Genomic DNA, 10910 nt, shown 5'->3' on the forward strand with positions numbered 1-10910 from the left:
TCTGCTGCAGCACCCCTGCTGTGTGGGTACTTGGTGCGTCCAAGCAGTCACACTTCCTGGGTTTAAATTTCACACTCTTGCTGTGCTTGATCGCTAGACTTAAAATTGCATTTGTTCTGTGTCAACAAAAGACTGTGAGGAATTGTAATTTTTCACAAAAAATAAATAAATAAATAAATAAAAAGGTTTTAGAGTTGGACAGAATTTATATACAGTGATAGCGACAAGAAAAGCCAGATTGTGTATGTGTGTGTGTGTGTGTGTGTGTGTCTTCTGGACCATGCTTGGAATGCAATGTTCACACAGATTGGGAATTAAAATTCAGTGTTACATCGTTCCCACCATAGCTGCTACCACCACCACCCACCCACCCACACACACACACACACACACACACAGAAGAGAGAGAGAGAGAAAGAGAAATATACAACACGCTGTGTAATTCCAGGAGTTATGATGTCTGTGGATGAAGTTAAAGTTAAGCCCAGGGTCTTTACTTTATAATACGCAGCAAGACCAGCTGATACTTCTCACTATGCCCTCCAACAAACACACACACATACACACAGTCTTACCCCTGCACACACACACACACACACACATACACACACACACGTATACACACAAATACAAGCACACAGACTCGCGTATAAATCTTTTAATGGGGAGGAAATTAATATTTTGATCGTAAAATAAATTCCAATTTTTTTTTTTGCAACTGGGGAAATTGCCAGACTTACTGCCACAAATGTTTCTTTTCCTCAGTAAACATATTTCACTGAATTTTCTGTGGCCCATTAGGTTTAATTGGCACTACGAGGAATCTCAATTAGTCATAAATTCCACAAATGTCTGTCGTCTGTTTTAATTTATTGTAAACAACTTTCTCTAAAAGTTTGTCCTCCAAATCCAAATTTGGAATGCAGTCATTTTGTCAGGAGATAACGGCTTTTTGTGTGCAGATTATTTAGTAAATAGGCGAACGTAATCATTTATCACAGGGGCGGTAAAAATGTATTTTATTTTTGTTCAGTTTCTACAAAGCAAGGACTCTCACCATGAGTGCCGGATGGGCTCTATAGAGAGGCTCATTCAATAAAAACTCTCACCACAAATATGGTTGGCTTTAGTTGCACTGTTTTACCACAGTCTCATTTTTAAAGTTGTCTCATGCGCTCTGATGTATTTGGGTTTGTCCTCCGTTCCACTACCTCAGTACGCCTGGCACCCCCCCCTCTTCGCACTTGCGCACTTCCCGATCACGTCTCCTGTCTGCTTTGGCTTCACGATGGTGGAATGACCTTCCCATGGAAGTCAGAACAGCTGAGACCCTGACCACCTACAATCTTAGGGTTGTAGCTAGGTAAGCTGTTTATCTTAGTTGACTTAGTTATTGCACTTGTGCCTACTCAAATATTGCTTGTTTTATTTGCATAGACTGATTTGTTGCTGTTTTTTTTTGTGTTAATCAGATTAACCTACAGGGTCCATGTTAAACTACGTGGTCGTTCCCTGCACTTGGAACTGTACTTCCCTCTAGGGTTTTCAACACACCTGTTCCTGGTTTTGGTTATACACTTTGTTGTACATCGCTCTGGATAAGAGCATCTGCCAAATGCCTGTAATGTAATGTAATGTTCGCTTTGTCATGGCTTAGCCATATCCCGCTCGAGAAAGAGATGTCAGCTGCAATAGAGCTTTTTTCTGCTGGTTTAATGAAATTAGAAAATGAAATCATCGAAAAGCTATATCCTCTAATCCCAGGGCTGCCCAGCCCTGTTCCTGGAGCTCTACTATCTTGTAGGGTTTTACTCCAACCCTGACAAAGCACACCTCATTCTGCAGCTAGAGATCTCATTGAGCTGCTAATTAGTAGAGTCAGGTGTACAAAATTAGGGTTGAAATGAAAACCGACAGGATGGTAAATCTCCAGGAACAGGGTGGGGCAGCCCTGTTTTAGCTGTGGAATGAGGTGTGCTTTGTTAGGGTTGGAGTGAAAACCTAGAGGATGGTAGATCTCCAGGAACAGGGTGGGGCAGCCCTGTTTTAGCTGTGGAATGAGGTGTGCTTTGTTAGGGTTGGAGTGAAAACCTAGAGGATGGTAGACCTCCAGGAACAGGGTTGGGCAGCCCTGTTTTAGCTGTGGAATGAGGTGTGCTTTGTTAGGGTTGGAGTGAAAACCTACAGGACGGCAGATCTCCAGGAACAGGGTGGGGCAGCCCCGCTCTAACGTATTTGCTATGAGAAGCACCAATGGGGACTGAGCATGTCTAATTCCCACCCCAGTTTGGAACGGCCAATCATCTGCAGCCATGCTCATGCCGTGAACCCCGCTGTTGATTTGGGAGAGTAACTTTAGACACCCACGGTTCTCCTCTGAAACACAGGGTGTCACCAGCTGCTTATTTTCACACACAGACTACAGCTAAGCTCACAGTCTCCCACTCCCACCCACTGTGGTTTTTAGTTTAATGTTGTAGGTTCTATTGCTTCTCTGTGAGTTACTTGGTGTTAGCGGCTGCTAGTGGTGGCGACCCTATTGACTTGGCACCAGCTCTTTGTTGCCTGAACCATGTGCATTTTTGTAAGTGTCTCTGGATGGTGTCTGTAAATGTACAACTGAGGAGGACTGATTGTTCCAGAGCTGGGTGAAAAAGGAACAACCACACACACACACACACACACACGTGCATGCATGCATGCATACATACGCACACACACACACTCACAGGCACACATGCACACAGTCACAAACACACACACACACACACACAGTCAAACACACTTGCACACACACGTACACACACAAAGCTTTAATTCAGCTGTTGATATAAGGATAAAATTAGCAAGCAATACTTGAGAGCCTCTGAGTTTTTAAGGAGAAAATCTTCCACCCCAACCGACCCCCCCCCCCCGCCCGCCCGCCCCCCAGAACGCTGGGATGCCGAGCCAGGAAAGAGGGAGTTTCTGATGGCCGGGACGGGTGCCAAACTGACACCAATCTAATATGCAAACGAGTTCCTCTCTCCCGGTGCGGGCTGGCGTGGATCACCTGCACCCACCTCTCCCTAGAGGAGCCTTTCAAACGGGCTTAGCTCCTTAAACCTTCTAATTAAACTGCGAAATCCCCGCTGCCAGAAAAATGATTATTAGAAATTTAATGGGGAACATTTCCTATCCCTGGCCATCTGCGACTCGGGACTAGCCGAGATTTTGGTAAGGATGACGAGAGAGAGAGAGAGAGAGAGAGGGGCAGAGAGAGAGAGAGATTGGCTCTTCTCCTTTGCGGAGGTGCGAGTCGCGATCCATCAGCGTTTGCAATTGCGCAGCGTTTTTCACTTTTAATTACTGGAACATTCTTATTAACCGCCTATTCATTCCTGGGGATTGCTCGGGGGTCCTCAGGTGGTCATTAGCCCTGGCGGCCCGGTACGTTCGGTATCGCTGGCAGAAGAATAAGGCGCGGGGAGCGCTGTTATTAGGATAGAGCACTATTTGTTTAGCAGCCGCTATTATCCGAGGTGACACAATTATTCGGCGACAAACAGCGGCCACACAGCGGCGATCCTCCCCCATCTGGGACTCGAAACCGGTACCACCTCGGCGTCTGCTCTATTCTAAAACGTGCGTTTGTCTTCGCGTTGCACGTGGGAGTGGAGAGCACAGGACGGACCGCGCGGGTGATGACGTTTCCTCATTAAGCCGCGGCACCAGAAACGCGTGCGCGTTCTAAGCCTCCGTGCCCCCCACTTCCCACCGGCAAACTCAGTACCATATGCCGTTTCACACCTTTCCCAGAGTCCTAATTACAAGCTCTTTAACAGTCCCTCTTCCCGGCTTCCTCTTAATAAAATGTGGTAAATTAATTAAAAGACAGTGACAGAGCCTTTCTAATTTTTTTTAACCAAAGGTGAGCGTGTGAAAAAAATAGTTGAAACTCAGAAAATTATTCTTTTTTTGCCAGGGCAAAATGTACTGTTTGTGTGATGATGGTTTAAAAAAAAGTTACTTATGAATTTATTATAGAAGTAAATAAAGTGAAGTGAAATAAAACGGCAATGAAGCAAACTAGCATACAGGCACACAGTTAAATAAAAACATAAAAAATAAGCTTGATCGACACAGACGCCATGTTTATGAAATAGGATGGCACTGTAAGAGCAGGCAAAGGGGGGGGGGGGGGTTATCTAACGCTGCCATGGCAATAGGAGGGGAGTGATCATTCAGGTGCTGATTGGTCAGTAATCCATCAATCTAGACTATGGGGTCCAAAGACTGTCCATTGCATGGACAGAGACAACATAATTTTAGACAGATTTGATCCTTATTATTATTATTATTATTATTATTATAGCACTTCAAGATCTATACATGGTAATAACAATGTTCTGCATTATACCTCTCAAAAAATGGTAATTTGCAAGCCTTTTTTATGTTTCTGATAATGATAAACTTCCTAAAGATTTTGTTATCAATGTTTTATACAGTATTAACAACAGCACTGTGCTTCTTTATAAAAAATTGTTCTTAATTTTTAAAAATTTTATGTACACATTTGGTGTGTATGTAATGATTTTACGCAGGAGATCAAGGTTTCCAGAAACTCTTCCCGAGTTTACAACACATGGACAACAATGCATACTGTCTGACTGTAGGCTCTGGCCTCCCCCAGCTCCTCTTTAATGAAACATTTATTACATTTTATTAATACTGAATAAACACTATGAAAATGCACTTATGACCAACGTATGAATGTGGTTAATATTAATTTATATGTATTTTTTAAAATGTATTGCGTATGTATGCCTAGGAGTGTGCACACATGCATGCCCACACACACACACACACGCACACAATCTGTGCATTTCTTGATGTATATGTTTTGTTCTACAGCAGAGAGACGGTCTATAAATATCCCAGTGTGCCGGCGAATGCAAATAGAGCCTAACAGTTAAAGTCAAGGTGTTGAAAGCCTGGTGGAATAGCACGAGCACACTGTCTGTCAGATTTAATAGAGTCAGGTGTGCAAATGTGAGAGTGCAAGCGCACGCTCCAGTTTCCACGTCAGATGTGTAGACACACACGCGTGTGCGTTTGAATAGCACAGGCACACTGTCAGATTTAATGGAGTCAGGTGTGTACGTGTGAGAGTGCAAGCGCGCGCTCCAGTTTCTGTGTCAGGCGTGTAAACACACGCGTGTGAATGCGTGTGCGTCAGGCTTTCGCTCTCCGCCGCTTCGGTTCAGCCCTTTCTTCGTTATCAAGCAATGGAGTTGTCTACATGGGGGACATCAACCGCACACATACCCTGCCGGCTAAGCACAAAGCTCCATGCCCTCACAGACATTTATTTTTTCATGTGTTTTTACATGTGAAAAAGATAAACGCTGCAATGCATTTTGAAAATGAGTGCCTGGACTTGAAAACACCTTAAAAAATGGCTTATTATTCAAAAGAGTGCATCTGCACACAGTAAATGTCAATGCTGCGTGTGTTCATATGTCTCTTTCTGTGCGTACCTGTGCATATATGCATATATTTGTGTGTACATGTGCAAATGTGCATATTTGTTTGTCTGTGTATCTACTGTATTGTTATGTGTGTTTGCCTTTGCCCATCAATGCATGTCTTTATCTGTGTGTGCGCACATGTGTACATTAATACAACAACTCATGTTTACAAATTTCAATATGTACTGGTATTCACCTGAATACTCATGGTTCTACCAGCCAATAATTGGAATCCAAACCAGTCCTTCCAGCAGAAATTTGCATCGCCATTAGCGCATTTTTTATTTAGTTTTTTCCCACCAAGTGTTTTGTAGCGGTTCCCCAACTCGGCTTACTGTACTCATCCCCAGGGTCACGGCCCCAGTGCCCTCAAGAAATGTGTCTTATTGGCTGCGCTTCGCTTATTACAGCGCAGCCAATAGCACGCGTTGACATTGAACGCAGACGCACACATCGTCTTGAAAGGACTGGCGCGAGGTCCCTCGCTTTCTGCCCGGCATACATTATGACAAGCAATTTAATATGCGTTTTGGCAATGCCTTTTCGTGTAGTCTGTTTGCTTTTTTAAACACTTTGCCTTCGCCATAAAACACTTAACGCTGCAAATATTTAGCTCTTATACTATGTCCGCATATTTTTCGTTCATTTCAGCGACTCTTAAAGGCTCAATGATACGGGTACAACGAAGACAAAAATAGAAAGCACATGCTTGTGGCTAGACTGAATTGGAATCAACTTTCACATGTCACATTCTCTCCCAATCGTTGGCTACGTGTATTGACTGATTAACGGTAGCTTGCCTTGGTAGACTATTAGTAGCTCCCATTGCTACCAGTTACCAGTCCTAAGATATAATCAGGTTCACGATTTTAATTTTGTCCAAGAAAAGCGTCAACTACATCACAACACCAGTGGTCAAATGCATTTACCAATTAATATTCAGGCACACAATTCATATAAAAATAATATTGGACCAATGTAGGGCACGGAATAGAGATATGAAGGTGTCCTAGGGTATAGTTTCCAAAACGCATATGTGGTTATTACATTACGACAGGCCACACTCGCATACGGTGTGTTTGTTCTTTGATTGCCTTTTTTTCATATTTATCTCGTCACCCATGGGTTCCGACCAACCATTGTCGTAGGGTGCACGTCCCTATTTTGGCAGTCTACATATTATTTTTGAAAATATTTGTTGCATGTATGGGGGAGAAATGAATTTACATTTTAAATAATTAAAATATTCCACGGTTACCTAATACATTTACCAATTATATGCTATTTTTGATGTTAGACGTCACACAATGTCGATATGAAAATACACTGGAGACATTTCAATGAAGCCGAAGGGACGGTCAGCCTTAAAAAATCAACACGAAAGCAAAAAAAAATTATTTGATTATTCAATTTAAGCCATTCTTAAACATGTACATATTCTTGAATGAAGCTAAAAAGAGAAGATATTTAGATGTTTTATTTGTTAATTTTCTGTTCGAAACAATGTAGTCAAATGGAAATGTGCAATGCAGTGCGAAACGTACTACCTCCCTCAGGAAAAATAAGTAAATAACCATAAACAAATAAATTCGGCCGAAGATCAACAAGAAAAAACTAAATATCTTGTACAAAACCACGACCGATAACATCATGCCCATTGCATAACTGATACGTGCCAAATATTTCATTTAAATTAAGGCCAGAAATTTTCCACCATATGAAATTATAAGACACTTAACTACAGCCTTGTTCTCATGGAGAATTTTCCTCAGGCTTAATATGTCAAATGTACATTTTTAGGCTCATAAAAGCTGACTACGCACAAAACTTCAAGGAAAAAATATACCAAACAACCAGTAACCTACTTTCGCAAGTGAAGAAAATAAAATCCATATGACATCTGGTAAACACACACTAAAGTTGCACAGCCACATTTCATCAAAGCTCATTTAGTTAAGGAATAATATTTACATGTAAACAACAACCCTCGATTTAAACACGTCAAACTAAATAAATAAATAAATAAATAAAAATCGGTCTTATCCACACATTCCTGAAAAGTCCTTCACATGTCAATAGAACGTTCGACATAATGACGTCATCGCATTTGCAGACGTTGGATGCTCTTGCACTGCACGCCTTCACGCGGCATAGCAGGCCTGTCTTTGATTGGGCAGTTATATCCATTCGCACTCCCAAACAACGCTGAATCCAGAACACACCAACTGATGCTGATGTTTCTTTTGGTGTAAATAAAAAAATAAAATAAAAAATGTATTCCAAACCGTGAATTTTATTCGTGCTCCACGAATGAATGGGTTCTGTAGCCTACTTATGGACCTAAGTATTTCGGTATTCATAAATCATGCATTTTTGTGTGTAAAAAATACAATATCATCTAACCTTGATAGACTAGACGTGTTAGGTAAATGGACATTATAAAGTTATAAATATTATTTGACGGGCAAATACAATTTGTGTGTGATAAAAATGGCCACTCTGTCTCCCAGAAAAAAAAAGTTTTGTTTTCAAAAGTTATACCGATTTGTGGAATAACTGTCGGGATCCTGGTGTACAAAGGAACAAGTTTGATGATAGGTTTAATTTAAATTTAGACTTATGCCGCTTGGTGTATTTAATTAAGTGTGAATTGCTGAGACTTTATTAGACAAGAGAGATAGCTTTATTGCATAGTTCGCTCTGTCTTTATTGCTTTACGGAGATACGGTTTGAAATTACTCATTTAAATCTGGAAATTAACACTAAATGATGTCTTATATACCAATTCATTGTTGTAAACGGATGAAAGTAACTAACAGTAAAAAATAACGGAAAAAGAACGCACCATTTTGCATATACTCCATATTCTGAAATTAACTCAAGCGGTGGCACCCAATACACAACGTAGACTTGAATAAGCTTAGCACTTTGTAGCTAAACACACCGAATTTATTTCCCATGAATTGTTCCCTTAAAACATTTGCGATTAGTCAATGCAGGCCTGCTAAATAAAAATATGTTGTCTAGCTATGCAATTTTTTCACATAAAATACCGCAAGTGTCCAAATAATACACTACTTTGTCATGTCTATTTTCAGTAATTATTTGATGGAGTAGAAATTGCTTAATTTAGCTAATTAATTGTGGAAAGCGGTGTTAAATTCGTCCTGCACCGTGTATGACTGGCCGCGCAAATGAATGTCATATGGGAAATGGATTTCGGAGGAACTCCTGAACATCGAATTGTGGCCGAGGGAACCGCGCGCTGGCACGGCGCAGTACCGCATGCCATAGTGACACGCCTTACCATACTCGGATGGTTCCTCGTGTTTGAGGGAAAATATCCCATTAAAGTTAATTGGAGGACTGAGGGGACCCTCGAACTGGGGGCTGGCGCACTCTGGAGAAGCGCTCTCGTAGAAAGACTCGTAAACCCCACAGTAGCTGAGCGGTTTGAATGGCTTGGCGCTGTCCGCGGTCCCGCCGCCGTGCCCCGCGGGTGTTCCCATCTCCGGGCTGTGGTACGGTGGGTACACCGCGTCGTATGGAGCCCTGCCAGTGAAAGGCGCGTCCCCGCTGTGATCTGTGATGAAATTTCTGGCGTTCAGCTGCAGACACCCCGCCACTAAATTGGTGGTGGGTTGCGACAGTCCTTTGCACAGCGTCTGCACGAAGGTCAACAGATCGGGTCTCTTGCCGGTGCTGAGGATTTCAGACAGGGCCCATATGTAGTTCTTCGCCAGTCGCAGAGTCTCAATTTTGGATAACTTTTGCGTTTTGGAGTAACACGGCACCACCTTGCGCAGGCTGTCGAGCGCGCTGTTGAGACCGTGCATTCTGCTTCGCTCCCTGGCGTTGGCCTCGAGACGCCGCAGTTTAACCCTGTCAAACCGAGCCTTCGTCATCTTCTTTCTCCGCGGTCCCCTCCTCCTGGGGTACCCGCTGTCGTCTTGACCATCCTCCGGCTCGTCCTCGTCCCTCTCCGACTCTTCCCCCGGGTCGTTTTTGTTCACCGCGCCGGACACTGTTTCAATTTTAAGGAAGGGGTCTTGTTTTCGAACCTTCACCTCGTCAACGCAGTCTTGTGGGAAATCGGCACTGAACTGTGTCTCCGGCATCATCGCGGAGTCTTCGAGGGGCAAGGTCAGCATTGTCCTTTTGGCATAAAAAGCAATAATGCACTGTCAGTAGCTATACCATTCTTACACGCGTGGCCGATCCATCTACGTGTTTACCAATAAGACAGCCTCGTTCATCACCGTTTAGTCGCCTACGTTGCAGCCAGACGTCCCACAACCAACATGTTAACCACGAGTTTTTACATCAATCAAAGGGAAATAGGTGTTCCGGAGTCAAAACAAGAACAATGGCATTCATGTTGTTTTAATATAAGTTGATAACGGTTGTGGGTGTGATACTTTCTAAAGGAATTTTTGAAAGCGACTACCGCCTAACGACAGGCACGACGTGACCACGACATATGAAACAGTCACAGGTTTACAGAATTACTTTTCTCAAAATGAGCACATCAGTGTTACGGACGTCAGGAAAAGCAATTGTTTAAACGCGCACGGCAAGATTTATTCAAAGTCATAACGGATCATAAAGGTGCATTAAGTAATTCTCTGATTCACGTTTTTTTTTCTTACTTGGATTGTGTGTCAGCATTCAGTGTTCATTTTCCTCGTCCTTTTAATTCCAGCGCCAGCACCTTCTCCTTCGCCGCGGAAATGTCAGTGTGCTTCTCTAATCTTCTTCCTTTTCTCTGTCGCTTTCTTTCTCTCTTTGAGAAATGACACTGATGCCAACTGCCAGTGCTGGTACCCATGCCATCTGCTGCCGACTGTCACGTGGCTGAGCTCAGTCACGTGGTTGCGTCTCGAGGGACATCCATTCCACAGCGATCATCTGGCATCCGCGTTACTGGGAGCCACCCTGGAGCTCTCATTTACCGTTTACAGTTTATCTGACTCAATAAATCTGTAATGTGGATGTTTGTGTGAATATGGGTTTGCGTATATGTGTATTGACTGGGGTGGTCTGAAATAGTGGGTGGCAAGACTTGTACCCCGGGAGAGCAAGACTATCTACTGCTACCAGGCATTCATCTAATTGTTCTCTGACACTAAGACTTTCTATCCTGGCAGGTAAAGGTGCTACTCATCTGGGAATCTTGCAAACAATAGCCGCGTTTCCACCGAAATTACCCGGAACTTTCAGTCCCAGGAACTACTTTACCAGGAACTAAAAGGTTCCTTCAGCCAATGGTTGTCTGCGTTTCCACCGGGGTCTAAAGTACCGCGAAGATTAGGTAAATTAGCCCACTGACGTTGTCGTCGGTCCATCTGTCATATGAGTTCTTCTGTAACCCCATACTACCACCGAAGTAGCCTACATTAT

The 10910-nt window shown here is 43.0% G+C and overlaps 1 protein-coding gene across 1 annotated transcript; it reads right to left on the minus strand.

Moving 5' to 3' along the window:
* Nucleotides 1-5253: 5253 nt before the first annotated feature.
* On the minus strand, nucleotides 5254-10455 carry neurod6a (neuronal differentiation 6a). Its single transcript, XM_064333698.1, has 2 exons — nucleotides 10160-10455; nucleotides 5254-9665 (listed from the first exon to the last, which is right to left on the minus strand). The coding sequence occupies exon 2, from the start codon at nucleotides 9659-9661 to the stop codon at nucleotides 8648-8650; it is 1014 nt and encodes a 337-aa protein (XP_064189768.1). The 5' UTR covers nucleotides 9662-9665; nucleotides 10160-10455; the 3' UTR covers nucleotides 5254-8647.
* Between the last annotated feature and the right edge of the window lie 455 nt (nucleotides 10456-10910).

This window comes from Anguilla rostrata, chromosome 4 (assembly GCF_018555375.3).
Source record: "Anguilla rostrata isolate EN2019 chromosome 4, ASM1855537v3, whole genome shotgun sequence".
Lineage (NCBI taxonomy): Eukaryota > Metazoa > Chordata > Actinopteri > Anguilliformes > Anguillidae > Anguilla > Anguilla rostrata.

What these genes read in the sequence shown, in the direction of transcription:
- neurod6a (XM_064333698.1), bottom strand. Translation starts at nt 9,661, where the DNA reads ATGCTGACCTTGCCCCTCGAAGACTCCGCGATGATGCCGGAGACACAG.